The following is an 18,595-nucleotide window of genomic DNA, read 5'->3' on the forward strand; positions in this document are numbered from 1 at the left end:
AGGGTCAGATTAACAAATATTTAAATATATAAAGCAGCTTGAATCAGGAAGGAACAAATACACCACAGGACACGAGTTTGGTGCTCTCTGTCCAGGACCTAATGAACAAGTGTCCACTTCTCCTTAACCACCCCCACATTGGGCACTGTCATTCTCAGCAGAAAGACCATCGCCCAATACTAGAGGGAATCCTGCAATCACCTGTTTGGTGGTTGGATTCCAGTCCCCAGAGCTGTCAGGCTGGCACCTTTCACCAGCCCTAAGACCCAAAGGAGGCATGCCCAGTGACACCCTGTCTGCAGCAGGGTTGTATGGCTGAAATCCCTAAGTGATTGGGAGTGAGGGGAAAAAAACCCAGCTATGCCAACACATGGGAACACACTCACATACCCACCACGACTCATCAGTTCCTGGAAGCATGTTCGCCCTGTCGGCCCTTCGCTTCCAAGAATGAATTTTCCAGCAGCAGCAATTCAATTTCCATGGTGCCGTAGAAGGAGACACTTGCGGGAACAACATTACAGAGCAGCCACGGGTATTGTGCTACCCCTTGTGCAGAAGAGTGCTCAACAAAATACCCCTCATCCCCACAGCTCAACAGCCCTGTTACTGCCCCCTACTCAGCTGCACTGACATCGTCCCAGCGATCTGTTTCAGAGTAGCAGCCATGTTAGTCTGTATTGGCAAAAAGAACAGGAGTACTTGTGGCACCTAAGAGACTAACAAATTTATTTGAGCATGAGCTTTCGTGAGCTACAGCTCACTTCAGGGATCTGTGTAACATTCACAGATGACAGGTTTCAGAGTAACAGCAGTGTTAGTCTGTATTCGCAAAAAGAAAAGGAGTACTTGTGGCACCTTAGAGACTAACCAATTCACAGATGAGTTTCCCATTTGGGCTCCATATGGGCTGAAATCTATTTGCATGAGCTCTGTTTGCAGTTCACACTATTGTACATCTAGCAGGAGTACTAGGGAAATATATTTATGGCACTAGGTTATGTAGCAAAACACTGCACAAGCTGCTTTCTGATAAGGGTCATTAACTGATCCAGTTCTGCCTGGTGACAGATGCAGCTTTACACTTCTGGTTTCAAGTAAACAATGCTAATTTGCAGGGGGCTGAGGCAATGCACAGGGGACAGATAAGAAAAACCTTTCAGGTCCCCCTACATATCACTCACAAACTTGGTCTTGCAGTCAGAGTCAGTGTTGGCAGGCATGCGGAATGTTTTCTCGGAGAAAAGCAGAGAGCTGCGTTTGAGGAGTCACAAATGCAACAGATGGGAAGACCAAAGTCATACTAATAGTGAATTGGGCGTGAAATCAGAGTGAAACAATGCATGACTACTTGGAAGGAAAAATAAAACTAGGAAGATGTAACTTATTGAAAAAGATCTGCTTTACCTTCCATGGAAAGCCCAGAAGGAAGTCTGGCCCTCAGAAGAAAAGGAACTTTAGTAATATCCACTCAGGAATGAGGAATGTGCATCCTGTATGTGATGAGTTGAGACATAATGAGTAAGAAGAGGGTGTTAGTGAAAGCTGTTACCAAAAGAAGACCTCTGAAAAAGATGATCATTTCCTGCTGAAACTGTCATATTAAAAGTTGAAGAGAAAGTGTCTCTTTTTGAGCCTAAAAAGTTAAAAATATCTCTGAAGCGTCTGTTCATCCAGATGAATTTTTTATGGGGTTTAGTTCCTGGGGAGGTAACCATTCTAGTTAGGAGGACTTGCTACTGAAACTCTCCAAAAAAAGAAGACATCCTTAGGGTAGATCACTGCAATAAGCAGACAATCCCATCCCTTCCAAGGTTCTATCTTCATTAGGAAAAAGAAAAAAGGTGGGTTCTTAAATCAAGGTCAAGTTAATGCCTCCGGGGGGGGCCGGCGGGGGGGGGGGGGGGGGACGGACACCCAATTTTTAACTCAACCTGTTAACATGGGTGAAAGCTGCAAAATGCTTTGTCCTCACTAGGATTTTACCCAAGTACCTTTCTCCTAGTGAAAACACAGCCCAAGAGTTTTCCAGGCAATCTTGGAAATCCACCAATGAGCTTTCTGAACCGATCTTCCTAGGAAGGGTGACAGACTGTTAGTTTCCTTCAGAAAGAGGAAGAATTGATTTCGCAATCTCTGCTCAGATCTTCTGGGATCATGCAGTAATTCAAATAAGGTTTGGTTTTTAAAGCCCAGGGAAATTCCTCTGTTTTTCACAGTCATTGCTACTGTCCAGGAGGTGTGACAGTCACATGGGGTCAACTTGGATGGGTTCCTATGGCTGATCATTGTGAAGTTGTCTCCTGGGCTAAGTGCCATGCCTTTCGTAAGCACAGTAAGGTTACTTCTATGGATCTGCTTCCTCAGCAGGCCTGACAACCACACATTGCGTTCTCTAGGTTATAATTTTGGTGACTACCACACCCCCTTCTTTGCCACGCTGAACTATGTTGCGTAAAACCCGCCCAGGAAAGGAATTGACCACGTGAGCGACTCTCTTCAGACCCATGGGAAGGGGCCAATGATGCTGGAAAGGATGGAGCTGAGTGAATCGTTTGCAATGACTCATTGGTTCAGTGGACATCACCTTTTTTTTTTTTCAGTTCCTGATCTGTCCATAAGCAGATCACCAGGTTCTTTAACGTATTCGTTATTCACAATGATTTGCCAGTTGCTTCTGCAAACGATTCTTGGTTTGCAGATGTATGAATTGCAAATGTCACAACTGAATATACAATTTGTGATTTATGCTGGCATGTCTGTAATTACCCAGTGCAAATTCCAAACTGTACACCCAACAAGCCAGAATGGCCTGGTAGTGACAACAACAGACTGGGAGTCAGGATCCCTGGGTTCAATGCCTGACTCAGCTTCCTTGGTGAAATTGGCTGCCTCATTCAATCTGTATGCTGGGGGTCATAATGCTTCATTTCTGCCACCCTCTGTCTTCTCTACTGATATTGTAAGCTCTTTGGGGCAGGAATTCTCTTACCATGAGTATGTACCGCTTCCAGCACAATGAAGCTGTGACCCTGGTTGTGCCTCTAGGTACAACTGTAACACCAACAACAAGGGTGGCGATATCCTCCTGAAATAAATACTGCAGATCCCTTAGGACACTGCGTCTCTCTTGGGAGTTCTCCTGCCAGAAGGGCCATCTCAGATCGGCATCATTCTATTTCTTTGTCCCGTTTTTTTTTTTATAACTGGGACTAAAATCAACCCCCAGGCTTCAGCTGGGACAAGAAATTTCAAGAGAAAAATCTCTGCTCATTAATTAGCTGGACTTCGTTGTGCAGGTGCCAGAGGCCCTGTGGTGGTGGCTGCTGCATTTCCCAGTTAGGAAGGGAAAGGCGGAGGAGAAAAAGTATAAGAAAGAAGAAGAAACGCAGGCTGGCTTTTACCGAGAGGCCGAAGGATGTCAGGTACCTGGAAAATTCCAGCTTCCAAACCCATCAGGCATAAAGGTCATTTCAATGGCACCACTGCTAGAAACAGTACAGAAGTCCATGACCTTATGCTATGAACAAACTGCTGGCCAGTTCCCACCAATGTTGTTAGCGCATTTTGATTGACAGCCCATAAACCAAAACTATTATTCTCCAGCCTATTGGTAGCATTAGAGAGCACGTAGCTCCTCCGTAAGGCTGAAATCCACCCCATACGGAGGACTAGCCCAAGTTCCAGGCACCACTTAGGTCCTGCTATTGTCCACCCCAAGCAGTCAAAGATCCCCAGTCACAGCCGTAGAAAATTATGAAATTACCTTAAAAATCATGAGGTTAAAAAAAGAAAATCAAATGCCAGGTTCTTTTTATTCACTTTCTGGTTTCATCTCAGGGCACTCAGGCCTCTGCAACCAGGAGGGTTGGCGACTTGCTTTTTGAAATGAAAGCCGAGATGCCCACGCAATCTCGTAACTGTAGCTACTGGGACTTTAAGAGTAACAGCAAGGATCACGAGACTTCCCGATAAAATGGTGAGAGTTAGCAACACTGCTCAAGTCCCAGAGTGATTTCAGTGGCACTGCTCGCTTGCATCTAGTTAAGCATGTAAACCTTGGGGCCTTAGTTTACAAGAGTCCTTTGGAACAGGGACCGTCTCTTACTAGGTGTCTAGCACAATAGGGCAATAATCTCAGGTAGAGCATTTTGGCACTACCACAATGTTAATTATAATAATTAACATATCCCATCTGCAACCAAGACACCTCAAACCATTGCCTTTTGGCTCGTGGCTAGCTGCTGACCCAGTTATTCTCTCTGTTCTTCGCCCCTTTCCCAAAGCTGCTGTCACAGGCATAGCCTGTTTGTTTAATAACATCGCTGCAAAGGCCGGGGTTAGTTCTCCTCTTGGACTGGTATAAACCAAGAGTAATTCCATTGATGTTAATGGAGTTACACTGTCGTAAAGAAACTCACTTAGGAGAACTGGATGAAGCCTGCTATTTATACCAGGATTCAATTTAAAGCATTAGTGGGTAATCATCTATCGCTCCAAAAAGCCTCCAGTGCTAAAGTATTAACAAGTGGTTCTTAATTAAGTGGAAGGCTCTATCCAGCTGCCTTAATAACAAAATGCGTATCAGGATTTTAGAGGGACCTTGAACAAACAACAATTCCAGCTCTCATTGGGTGCTGGAGGTTCAAATGCAGGGCTGTTTGCAATACAGGAGACGTAACAGACTCGACAGCTTCAGACACCATGCTCAGGTATCAGTACTTCTTGGCAAATCCTCAGAAGCAGGGGAGACAGCTCACCTCGTCCTATATTTACAGCCTTCATTTTGTTCAATTACTCTTGACATCTTTGCTGCAATCTCTAGTGCCAACGTCGGGCCTTGTCAGTTCTGCTTAATGGAATCTGAGGGATAGGAATTTTGTATCAAACCCACTGTCACCTAAGGTTGCCACAGCTGTCAGTAGCGCTGCACTGTCAGAACTTCAGAGACAGCCAAGAGAGAACTCAGAGCCTCCTGCTCCAAAAAGACTGGCATCTAACACTTAAACAAAGGGAGAGTTTCTGTCAGCAGTATGGGGTTTATGACACACGTGAGCAGTTTATTCCATTCAGCAGACGGCAGTGGTACGCACCTGTGCGCACACGCACATACCAGTTGCATCACTAATAGTCTCCTTAGCTACATTACTCTGCATCATTACTTTGTTGACAATTTGTAAAGTACCTACCACAGTGTTAAATACCATTTCATGTCCATTTGAGCAGATCTGATATGTTTTAATCAAACACAAATTATTGGGTTCAGTACAGAGGGAACTGGATAAAATTTAATGGTGTGTGTTATACAGGAGGTCAAACTACATGATCTAATGGTTTCTTCTGGCCTTAAAAGATCAGGTCCGCATTTCATCCCTCCTCTTCCACACCTTCCCTGCATCTCAGAGTCACATAATCACTTAGCACCTCCTGCCAGAGAAAAGAAGATTAAGAGAGTTTTTCATGACTCAACAGGTTCATTATGCAAACAGCTTCAAATATCAGCCACCTGAGAAACCTGACCCTCGAAACTCATGTCAACTGAGCCTCCCCAGCTCTGAGCTTTCCTTATTTTCAAACGGGTTGCAATTCCGTATTTAATTGCAAGTAAAAAAGAAATGGAAAAATGGAGAGATTGAGACACGAGAGAGGAAGGTTATCAGCCCGACTGGGGAAACACACTGAGAAAGGAATACATTGTGTAGCTTACAGAATAAGTTATAATAAATGCAGGAATGATTGGACCTGAAGCTCTTTTTGCAGAGGCAATTTTAAATGGAGATTGAAATTAAAGCCTCAAAATAAAAGCACAGCTGCCTCATTCCAAACCAGAAGTGGTTGCATTTATATTGGCAAGCTGAAATGATCCCAGACAGGGCCAAATTCTGCTTTCCTTTTACACTAGTGTAAAAACTGGAATAACTCCACTGAATTAAGGAGCTGTATTTAAAAATAATGGAGTCAATCTGGATTACACCAGTGTAAATGAAAGCAAATTTTGATCTGTAGTTTCAAGGACAGTGGAATCCTTCAGCATGAAAACCACCAATCAAGTGAAAGATGGGGATAGCGTCATTTCCATGTCATATAAAACAGGGCACGAGTGTGGCCTTTAGTACGACAGCTCTCAGCTAGCCACGTGGCATGGGATTGGAGCACAGAACCAAAGCTGCCGGCTGTTTCTTTAAGATACAAACAAGAAAACCCTGCAGGTCTTGTTCAAATGAGGAGAACTAATTTTACTGCAACCTGTAAGCGTGGGAATCTTTTTCCAGCGCCACAGGAAAGACTCCGCAGAGTTGTTGCACTTTGAAGGCAAGCAAATGCCAGGTTCTTCTCTGCAAGGCTCTCTGTACCCCTCTCAACTCCTCACTGTCCAAGGCCCAGCCTCCCGGTCTGAGCCATCTCACAAAGGAAGGCTGCACGTGGCTCTCTCCAGAATCCATCAATGCCGCTCTTGAGTTGCCTTGAGAAGGATGGGGTTGCTAGGCGCTACGGCAACACAAACAACCACCACCACCACCAGGGGCTGGAAACGAGAAACTGGACGGGGAAGTATTTTTATCCGCTAGGCAGAGATTCCTCTAGTCTAAACGCGGGTGAAGCCACATGAACTAAAGGCTGCAAGGTCACTCGCCTTGTTAGGAAAACATCACAGCTTAGCAGCCATAATCCACTGAGTTTCTTTGATTCCACAGCCTCATTCTCACTGCAAAGGGTGTCTTCGCTGCCCTTCAGCTCTGCCCCACTTATCGTATTTCATACAAATATTTGACTGAAAAATACATTTCATGGGACATTGCCGCAGCAAGCTGTTACAACTCTCAATTTAAATGAAGTTCTGCCCACGGCAATCTCCCAGCGTCATCTCTAATAACAGAGTATTAAATCCCAATTCACCAGGAATGTGCTTGTCTGCTGAAAGACTTCACACCAGCATTCTCAGCCCAGACTCAACGATCACCCTCTCTCGGGCCATCCCATTCCTGTGTCTGCTCAGTACAGACAGAAGGAACAGGAGTCGCTTTTGGAACACATGTCTACACGAGCTGCATACCCTTTAAAAACCAACGTCCTGCTATTTTGTAGCTATTGGAAGGAAGACCATTTTGCCTTTCCCAGTCTTCGCAAGTTGGCTTAATTTAAAGGCTACATACAAACACTCAGGGGATGTTCAAACAAACTCATCCACCAAATGTCTGCAGCTATGCACGCCAATCAGGACTCTGCACATACAAACAGCCAATTAGAGGCAAGCAACATTAGCTGGTTGTGCTTGCCAATGACGGCAATTACACTCACAAATCTGACACCTAACTGCACACTCAGACTGCACTGTGAGCCTAATGTATTTGTACAGGTAGCCCCGCATCCTTATCATTCATATTCCAAATATTGTAATAGTTGTAATCTTGAATAATTATACAGCCCGTTCCTACTGTAGGTCTCTAAGTACTTTTAAAAGGTGACTAAGTATCATTAGCTTCATTATACTCCTGCAGAATTTGAGGCACAGGAACAGCAAGTGACTCTGCCAATGTGGCACAGAGTCATTGGCAGAAGTGGGATGAGGACCCAGGTTTCCTGATGCCCAGACTTGTGCTCTACCCGCTAGACTATCCTGACCACGAACACTAGGATAACTAGAAATAAATGGTTCATTACGAAAGGGACAAAAGGGGCGCGGGGTGGAAAAATCTCCAAATGGATTGCCTTTCTTTCCTTAATTTTTTGTACTTTCCCCAGCCCAGTCCAAACTCTATTAGAAATTTAAATTGCTGTTATCTCTAACTTTCCCCCAAACAGACTCTTTCGAGGCTACAGGAACAAAAGCATCCACAAATACCTGAAGGGCATAAACACCAAGGTGGGAGAGGAATTGGTTGTGGTGGCCAAACAATGTATAACTAGAAAGAATGGGACGAACTTAAGGAAAGGAGAATTTGAACTGAATATCAAGAAAAATGGACAATATCTATTAGATTGTGGAATAGTCTTTCAAAAGGAGTGGTGGAAACTCCACTGCTTGGGACATTTAAAATCTAAACTGGACGAAGTACTTGAAGACAGGCTGTACCCTACACTGGTAGATATTTGGCCTGTTATTTTTTTATTGGTAATGCAGCACAGCTAGATCGTCGTCCCCCCCGCCGCCAAACTCCAGGCCCTGCTCTGCTGGGTGCGGTACCAACACATAAGTGAGTGACAGGACCAGACCACAAGAACTTACATGTTAAATAGACAGTGGGAGGGGAAACAGACACATGGAGGTAAAGTGACTTGCCTGTGGTCACCCAGTAGGTCACTGTCAGAACTAGGAACAGAACCCACGTTGACTGGTTCCTAGTCCAATGTACTAGCACTAGACAAGCTCCTCTAAAATGTGGATGTCCTCATAGATCTTAGGTTTTGCTCAGTTCTATGGTGCTTTGAGACTCTAGTCTATCACCGTGTAAAGAGCAAAAGACACAACAAATGTAATATAGTATAGGCATACTGGGGTCCGATTAGCCACGATTGCTGCATATACACGGCATGTGAAGCCTGGCTACTTGTATACACTGCTGCTTTGGTTGGGTTCTGGCAGCTAAAACACGGCATATGGTGAGTGCTTCTAAAGGGCTCACCAACTACTGAAAGAGCTGCTACTCTATTCCTGTGCCCTGTGGTGAGTAGGCATCGTGAGGCTTTTAGGCAGTGTGCCCCACTATGCTTCATCTCCCCTCCTTCTGTTGGTCGTTCCTTTTCAACGAGGTTATGAAGCAAGCCAACGGGCCCCTCATCCTCTAATCAGGAGCAGCTTAGAGCAGTTCACATGCTCTATGGTGGGAAAGTGGGATGGACCCACCCCTCACGAACGGGCTTTGGAGCAAATCTCTGTGCCCATAGGTGCTGGAACTAGGGGTGCAAGGAGGGCTGCAGCAAACCCAACTTAGAATCATAGAAGATTAGGGTTGGAAGAGAACTCAGGAGGTCATCTAGTCCAACCCCCTGCTCAAAGCAGGACCAACACCAACTAAATTATCCCACTTGAAGTGGTTTCCATTATATCCAGAGTTTACAGTTTGGTTCAATGGCTCTCAGCACCCCCACTATAAAAATTGTTTCAGCACCCCTGTCTGTGCCCTGGCGCAGGGCGAAAAAACACCTACAAAAACTGAAACGCAACCCCATAAAGCTCTCCTGTAGGAAGCTGAGGAAGGGGGAATTAACACAGAGTATGGCAAAGCGTTCCATGATGAGTTCTCAATGCCACCTCCGGCAGAAAGCAAAAGTGGGGATCCAGGACTCGTTCCCCATCTGTACAGATGAGGGGGTTCAGGGACAGGGCTGGCAGATGTGTTTTGCACTCAGGCCACTGAGCCAAGTATGCTGGGGAAGCAACAGAGAGAAAGGGAAAATCAAACCTATTCTTCTGTTTCTATTTCTGCAGCATAAGGACACAGCTCGGTTTCAGGGCTGCATGACTGGATCCTGCCCTAAATTCTAGTATCCTCATTCTTGCTTGAACTGCTGTTCCCGAAGGAATGTCTGGAAATTTACACCGTGACGGCTGTGCAGACCTGAACATCTGCAGCACACCCAGCACTGCCTGCCACAGTTGCTATCTATCCCGCTATGAATCTGATCCCAGCACACATCCAGTCGCAGAGACACAGCGGGTCTTTCCCAGGGTTGCGACACCTTCCGTTGAGGGAAAGGACAGCAGCTTGGTTTTTAGCTCATGCAAATAATTTGGATGCAGAACAGTGCTAAGATAATCACTCTCGCAGCTCAGCAAAGACATTGACTTAACCAGGAAAATGTAACAATATCCCGAGTACCGTATCTGGATCAGAAAAACAGGATTGGCCAGAGAGGGTGGACGGCTGAGGGGAAACAGGCCCTTTCCTTCACTACTAGCTGTTCATTCAAATCCAGCTCCATTTTGGCAGCGACCCCAGCCCCTGGCCTGCGTGCAACAGGTTGGTAGCTTGTAATTTAGTGCCTGGTGGAAACATTTCCACCACAATCCGCACCATCACCAGGTCCCAAATCACCATCCACGGAACTGGTGCTTTTATTAGCAGCTAACGGAGGCCAAGGACAGAAGAGAGGCTGGACTCCCCACTCTCGAGTCAATGATTCCTCACACCCGGGTAGGGGAGTGATGGAATGTTTAGCTGCTGCTTCCCTGCACTGTGTGGATAAACAGAGGAGCTTGTCATGGAGTTTAAGGCCAGAAGGGACCGCAACCATCTAGTCTGACCTCCTGCACATCACAGGCCACTAACCGCCCCCCCAGCCACCTCCACACCATGCACCACAACCAGAATTAGACCAAACTATTACACCCCTCTGGAGAGTAGACTGTTGCATCCACAGGCTGAGAACAGGACGGACCAAGGTAAACCGATGCCAGAGGCCCCCACAAAGCTTGGTCTCCAGGATTTCAATCAGGTTTCAGAGTAACAGCCGTGTTAGTCTGTATTCGCAAAAAGAAAAGGAGGACTTGTGGCACCTTAGAGACTAACCAATTTATTTGAGCATAAGCTTTTGTGAGCTACAGCTCATCCGATGAAGTGAGCTGTAGCTCACGAAAGCTTATGCTCAAATAAATTGGTTAGTCTCTAAGGTGCCACAAGTACTCCTTTTCTTTTAGGATTTCAATCAGGCACCTTTTACCAGCACTAAATAGTGTTTTTGGTTTTTGGTGGTGGTGGTGGTTTTTTTTTTTTTTTTTTTTTTTGGGGGGGGGGGGGATGTTGTTTTTAAGCAAAGGTGTTTTTTTTAAATACCTGTTTGCATGTACCACCATTTATAGATGAAAACCAGGTCGCCAGGGACAGAATAAGCCACCTGCCAGAATGATCAAGATGTCTAAAATAACATGCATCGTATGGAGATCACTTGAAAAAACTATCAACCAAGCGTGAGTCACCCACAGAGGAGTTTGTCGCTCGCAGCAGGTTCCGCTGTCTTCCACCTGACTCACATATCCTTTTCCCAATTATAAAAATCTCCAGAGATTTACCAGAGACATGATTTTCATCACTATTAGCTAAATCCAATGAAAATGTCAACCAAGAGTATTCCTTTGTCTAATCAGCGGGCAGCTTAATGCTTCAGAAGTGGAGTGAGGGGGCGTGGGGGAGGGAGAAATCAAACCAGAAATCTGCTCAGACCCCTTTGCGTGGCAGAAGCAATGCTCCCCTTTTAACCTCTTCCATTACTTTCAATTTGAAAAGCAAAGTAAACGTCTTAAAGTTACAAGATATAATTCTGCAGAGAACAGGACGAATTGTGGAGAAGGGGAGAGGTTATCCAAAATGTGGCTGGATCGATATTACTTATCAATAACACATCAGGCCAAAGAGGGGAGCTGTCTCTGGCATGCAGAAGCGCCTGATGCCCGAGCTCCCGTTACCTTGTGTTTCATTAGGAACGCACAGGATCTGGCAGGGGCTGGTAATTAGATACAGAGTGTAGGACTGCTCAAGAATTCTCTGTAGATTCAACACAGATTATCTCCACAACGCAATTCATTGATCAAAGGTGTATTTCTGGACTCCACAGTTAATTACACTCCCTGCTGATGGATGAACAGCAAAGGCATCTATGTGAAAACACATGAGCGGTGGAGGAACAAGCGAGACACTTCTAAATGAAGACAAAAAGGGCCATGGAAGGATCTCGGAGCTGGCAAGGGATTTTTGCCCTGCAGATGGAGGACTGAGCACCCTGCGTATGTACCTGGCTCTTTGGCTGATCCTTGAGCTGCTCCTCTAACAATTCTGTGCCTCAGACTCTCCAGTGGGTATAACAAGCAGGAGGAAGCAAGGTCTAGCGAACAGGCTGTGGATCTGGGAGTCAGGAGACCTGGCTTCTAATCCTGGCTCTGCCATGGACCAGGTTGTGTGGCCTCGGGTACGTCACCGCCCTTCTCTGTGCCTCCCACCCTTTGTTTGTTGCCTATTTAGACTGTAGTAGGTGCTACTAAAATACAAATCATAATACTTCCTTACCTCCCTGGGGTGCAGGGAGGGTTCACTAACTGATGGCTGGGAAGCGATTTCAAGTTCCTCACTGAGGACTGCCAAGTGTTCTGCTCATTATCGTTATTATCCACCAGCAAACATTCACGGAACGAGGCATGTCGCTTCTGCCCCTTCCCGGGGGGAATCTTGCGAATTAAGCCTTCTCCTATCCTCCTCTCAACTTTTCTGAACTGTTTCATGAACAACAGAGGCATGGACCAGAGCAGAGATCCAATACTTTAATCGGGGGTAGGGAGTCCTACTCTACCACCCTCCGAACCCATCCCCCTGCCCCCCAGCCTTCCAGAGATCCTCTCACCCAACGCTGCTGGAAGAGTAACCTCCTGCTGCCCTTCTGTAGGCCACTGCCACTGCCAGAGCCACGGGGCTGATTTCACCCCCAGCGTCAGCAGGTGCCAGTGGTCTGAGGTCAAATGGAGAGGCCCCCTCTTACAGCAAGCACATTGCCTCTGCCTGCCAGCCCAGCCCATGCCACGCTGGAGATCCCAGCCGCCACATGGCTTAGCGTGCTTTGCAGCTTCTCTGAGCAGGTCAATCCCTGCTCTGCAGAGTCTGGGATCTCCAGGGCCAAGCTGCAGGCAGTGTCAATAGATCAGAAGAGACCTGGACAGATTCTAAGGCAGCTCCATCCATGAACTTGGATGATTATGCATGGAAGACACGGGGTCACTTTTGAAAACACAGGAAAGGCTTCTTTGAAAGGATGTAGTTTGTTCTGCACCTTGCCCAACACCAGCAGCTGAGCATGGACATGACCAAAGCCTTTAAATGCCTCGGAGTATCACATTTACCCTCCTTCTCATGCAAGAGATGCCCCCAAAGAGCAAAACAGGTTCCATGGAAAGCTTTGGAGAATGTCCTGTTTAGGCAGAATTCGCATCTGGTGCAATCTTTTCTCTATTTCTAGTCTCTTGTTGCTTATCCAGACCCAGAAGCACCAATGCAATGTTCTTGTAGCTCAGGCCTATTGCACGTTGCGTGAGAACTAGACCATGGTCTTTAAGAGGCTCATCTGCTGTTTATTCCTGACCTGAAGTCATCTAGGCTGAATTCCAGGGACCTAAAGTTATTACAACTGAATTCCTAAGGAGGGAGGCATCTCCTCTTTAGGAGTGGTCAGAAGGAATGCATACATCTGAAACTCCTCCTTAATATGACAATGCTTGAAAATGGGATCACTGAATGGGCTTTGATTAAAGTTGAATCTGTCTCTGAGCCCCATGAAAAACTCTGTATGTTGCCAAGTTTTGATAAGGAGGGAAATCTCCTCGGTGTTGCTCCCAAGACTCTAGTGGCTCAAGAAGTCTCCAATTAAAACAGTCCACTGCAGTTCCTTCCCATCAAGAAAAACAACCAGAGGGAAAAAAGAAATGGAATCCAGAAACCAAACTTACAAAAGGAAAACAAGCCCGCTATTTTCCCAGACAACTCAATTCCATTTTCTAAACAAGGTGATCAACCAACAAATCTTTAAAATCTTCATCTCACACGAGTTTTGAACCCCTGGCCACAACAGCCTGTCTGACAACGTCTGGTTGGAAGAAGAAAACAGGCCTCCACCCACCCCAAAATGGGTTTTACATTGGTCAGAAATGGTGGGATATTACATGTACATGTCTCAGATACCACAGTGACGAGTGGTATATGAAGGCCTGACTTATCTGAGAGACTGAGAGATCCTGGTCCAATGGAACATCTTGGATCCGTAATAAGGTGTTACCAAGTTATCGCGGGAATGGCATACACAACAGAGAAATCAACCCAGCAGACTCTATTACACAGAAGAAGCTGAATTTGCTTTCCCTGATCCCACCCCCCTCCTCTTTTCAGTTCTGAGAGAGGCTTCTGTTCCCTCCAGTCAGGAAACATGCACAGAACTGGAATGTGAACCTTCCAACAAACATGTCTACAAAACACTGCACCAGAGGCAAACCTGCAGGCCTGGGAGAAAGTCATGGTTCTGACTGCCCTTCTCTCCATCAGAGCCAGCAACAGTCACAGAACGAACAGGGCGTGAAGCAGTGCAGGGATCAGATCTATCTGGACCCTTTCACTCTCACCTCCAGAAAGTGGCACGAAATACCCCTGCACTGGCTTGCACCCGTGGCCTGGTCACACAGTGACCCCTGTGCAGCCCCTCTTCAGCTGCCCATGCAGATTACTCATTCATACAGCACACACAACCCAAATGAGGGAGGGTGCAAAGAGACTCAGGCTGGGCCAGTCAAAGGAACCAAAGTGTGGGATTTGGATGTGGCACCTTTGAAAATCCCAGGCCAAGGATGCACTGATGCCAGATACCCACACTGCACCACGGAACCTTCTATGGCTCAATGCACAGAGGACACACAGAGAAGCTACACGGGGCAGCTCCAGGGGTTTTAGGATGCCCAGGACCACGTACGGCAGCTGTGACTAGCTTCTTAGGTAAAAACACTGCCACAAATCAGAATTTTGCCCATAGAGTACAACACATGAACAAGCTGTACAAGTCAGTGCAGCACCTGTAAGTAACGGATGCAAAGATACCCCATCATTATAAATACAGTCCGTTTTAAATTGTCCACGGCACCCCTAGAAACAGTCCAACTATCCCACAATTGAAGTCACACCCACAGGGAGAATACCATCATCAGCATTTCATGGCATCTTCACCATTTATAAGAAAGAATCCTCAGCTCAGTTTTACACAGCCATACAAATGCCCTATTGGGCCTTACCTTTTAAGACGCTAAGAATAGCATCGTTACTGTAGCGTTTCCGTGCTGCGTTGGTCGCTACGCAGTGATAAGCCCCAGCGTCGCTTTCCTGCACATCTACGATTTGGAGGATGCCATTGGGAAGAGTTATAAACCTGAATAAGTAAAATAAAGAGCATGAGATTTGCTTTTCACCGCGAACACGATTCATGCCCTAGCCGTTGGAATGCAGCTATTTTCATTCCTCCCTTGTACTTGAAAACGTATTATGTGCACATCGCCAAAGCCTTGGCAGAGAAGAGTGGGCGACAGACTCTTTAACCTCCCAATAGGAGAGTTTTAAATACAGCAAAATGTACAACCCATTAATAGCAATGGTTCAACGCAACAATAAAACTGCTGCCTTCTTCAGACTAAGCCTACAGGTCTCTGCTGCAGAAAACATTCTATATTAAAAAAATATATGCACCCACACATACACATAAATGAGTGTGTGTCTGCATATGTACGTAGATAGTGAGTTGGAAGAATGCCATCTATTAACCTATAAGGGTTTGTATATAAGTCGGCAAGTTCAGTGAGGCTGTAGTTATGCATTGCAAGTGGATTCTTTAGCTCTTATGATCTGCAGCAGAAGCTCTTCTCTGGGGTCAAAGGGCTTTTGAGTCCCACCTCATTGAGATGTGGCTCCTGCGAAGTCCTGGGGATTTCCTCTGCAGATTCCCACCTGGAACTGTTGGAAAAACTGCCCGCAGAGAACCCCTCCTCTGGCTTTACTGTGAGCTTAGTCAGTGCTGCGTGCGCTCAAACAGGGCCCAGTCCTGCAAGATGCTAAGCACCCTCCAGCTCCCACTGATCTGGATTTCAGGGTGCTCAGCACCTCGCAGGATCAGGCCCACAGTGCCAGGGTCATGCCCTAGGGCAATGATTCAGTACATCTTCCAGGCAGCAGTACCCTAGCCCTGCCAGCTTCTCAGCCGGCCGTGCCCCATCTGTAGATCTCCCTGTCCAGGTCCCCCAGTGCTGTGGGGTTGCAGGTGGCTTAGAAGACCTCTGAGCCCTCTCTACTGGCAAACTTCCCCCCACCAGGGGCTCACTCACAGCTGAGGGTCCACTGGGCAGTGAATGAGGCCAACAACCAATGTAGTTCAACGTTACCTACTCTACCACCAAGTCTCAATGCCTGGCTTGATAGGAAGTTCCAGCAACCAGGGACGTAACAGCTACAGAGAAGGGCGCTGAAGAGTCTGTTTCCCCTGCCATCTGACACACATGTATGAGTAACAGACAAATATATTTGGCTATGCATGTGGACAGGTAACAGAATTAATTTGCCTATAGCCTACCAGCCACTCTGCTCCTCCCAGTTGTGAAACCCCCTATATTTGCCTTTGTTTGAACACAGTGTCAGACCCGCTAAGCACCTTCCCCCACAGACAGGATTTCAGGGAGTTGCCCTAGAATAAGGATCCAGGAATGCTTGTTTTAAGCGAACTCTTCATTAAATGACAGGTTTCAGAGTAACAGCCGTGTTAGTCTGTATTCGCAAAAAAGAAAAGGAGTACTTGTGGCACCTTAGAGACTAACCAATTTATTTGAGCATGAGCTTTCGTGAGCTACAGCTCACTTCATCGGATGATTTTCTGATATCTCAAAGCAGGAAGCTGCATTTTCTGCATGGAAACCAAATGCAGGGGACCATGCACCCAACGTATGTACAAATAAGATACCGATAAGGAACTACTTCCTCGTGACAGCTCCAAAAATGAAAAGAAGTTTTCCCTGGAAGCCATGCTCTTTTGATCAGCCGACTCGGTTTGTAATAGAACGCTGGGTGAGGAGAAAGGGAAATGCAGACTAAGCAACGCCTACTCGCTTTAACAACTCCACGGGGGAGTCAGCGCTGGCAGTTAGAGAGAACGACTGGGAGTCAGAAGTAGGGGGTTTTCTTCCCATTTGCACCACTGATTCATTGGCTGGCCTCAGGCATGTAATTTTAATCTTTCTGTGCCTCAGTTTCTCCCTTCAGGAAAATACTATACAGCAGTGGTTCTCAACCTTTCCAGACTACTGTAGCCCTTTCAGGAGTCTGATTTGTCTTGAGTACCCTGAAGTTACACCTCACTTAAAAACCACTTGCTTACAAAGTCAGACATAAAAATGCAAAACTTTCACAGCTCACTGTTACTGAAACATTGCTGATGTTCTCATTTTTACCATACAATCACAAAATAAATCAATTGGAATATAAATATTGTACTTACATTTCAGTGTATAGTATACAGAGCCGTATAAACAAGTCATTATCTGTATGGAATTTTAGTCTGTACTGACTTCGCTCGTGCTTTTTATGTAGCCCGTTGTAAAACTAGGCAAATCTCTAGATGAGTTGATGCACCCCTTGGAAGACCTCTGTGTACCCCTGATTGAGAACCACTGCTATAAAAGTCTTACCTACCTCACGCTAGGGTTGCCAGGTGTCCGGTTTTCGACTCTGCTGAAGCCGCTCTGAATTTACAACGGGGCAGTGAAAAAGTGCTCACTGTTTCAAAAGAAATCACCAGCATGGGACATTTGCCCCAGAGGTGTAACTGGAATCCTGCTGGGATCATTCATAGCTTTCAGAATGGTACAAACTTTTCAGTTGTGCCCAGTGTAACTGAAATCAGGAGCTGGCCCTATAGGAGTAACTTAAAATAGTCTGATCAGGTGTAATAACAGAGGGGCCTGATCCTGAGTTGCTGTTAATCCACTGAGGTCAATGAAGCTAAGCCAAGTAACAGCAGCTTAGGATCCAGCCCACGATATTTAATAATAATCAGCACCTGAATAAAGCTGTTTACCCAGGGATCTCAAAGCAGTTTATATAGGAAGGCATTTCCCCGATCACCACTGAAGTGTTGAGAAGTGACTCAACTAGTCTCCCACAACAGGTCCAGACCAGAGCTGGGGGTCAAACGCTGACTCCCACTCACTAGACCATGCCTGGCAACTACTCGAAGCACGGCTCTGGCCACCCACCAACCAGGCTACCGTGGCTGACTATTGATGGATACGTTGCTCTGTAATTAAAAACCCAGCTTATATGGCATTACACTGAATCATACACCTGATTAGCAATTAGCACAAAGAACAAGCTGGCTGTCAGGTTCTTCATTTTCTGCCTGGATTCCTTCCTGGCAGCTTCTTTATTTCTTAATACAAGGCCCAAGCCTACGTGAGCCTTTTTAATTAGAGATGAGACCCAGTTTTAATTGAGGAACGCTACCAGCAGAGCTGCAGAGCTTTGACAGGCAGCTCTGGGTTATCAGCCTTCATCGACGCACTGAAAGCGGATTGGTAAGGAAGGGGCAGCAGATATTCTGCGTGGGCGGAAGGGAGAGGAGAAGGCTGGTTTCATGGTCCCGTTGCTCTAATGCTCTACTCCAGCAAGTCCTGATGGGAAATTGAGCTGTTTGTAGCACCACACGTATCACAGGTTCTCTGTTCATTGAGCCAGCTGCATCTTCAGGCATCAGCTCCCCCGTCCTGTGAACGCTGGCGGCTTCGAAGAGAGATCATTTTAAGGCAGCTCAGCCAGGGAAGCGATGCTGTCACCGCGGGGCCCATCCTGCAGACCTTACTGACAGGAGTAATCTTGCTGGAGCCAGTGTGTCGACTCACATGAGTCAGGGCTGCAGGACCAGGCCACGTGTGCCCTTGACGGGACAGCAGTCTCCAGAGAGCCACCGTGGGGGCTCGTTGGCTGAATGCAGCAGCACGAAGCCAAATATTTCTCTCTCTGTCGAAAGAGAGCTCCCCAGTGCGATGAGATTTATTTTTATCGCGCATCTGCTCTGAGCGTGCGTAATTACTATCAGC

General features: G+C 46.4%; 1 protein-coding gene across 4 annotated transcripts in view; it reads right to left on the reverse strand.

The window, feature by feature from the left end:
- IGDCC4 (immunoglobulin superfamily DCC subclass member 4) overlaps window positions 1-18,595 on the reverse strand; it is a 189,319-nt gene that overhangs the window by 84,915 nt on the left and 85,809 nt on the right. For all 4 annotated transcript variants that reach the window (XM_043523564.1, XM_043523565.1, XM_027824935.3 and 1 more), the window contains exon 4: window positions 14,756-14,889. In XM_043523564.1, the coding sequence (XP_043379499.1) occupies window positions 14,756-14,889 (134 nt within the window). The remainder of the gene's footprint in view (window positions 1-14,755; window positions 14,890-18,595) is intronic.

Source organism: Chelonia mydas, chromosome 10 (genome assembly GCF_015237465.2).
Source record: "Chelonia mydas isolate rCheMyd1 chromosome 10, rCheMyd1.pri.v2, whole genome shotgun sequence".
Classification (NCBI taxonomy): Eukaryota; Metazoa; Chordata; order Testudines; family Cheloniidae; genus Chelonia; species Chelonia mydas.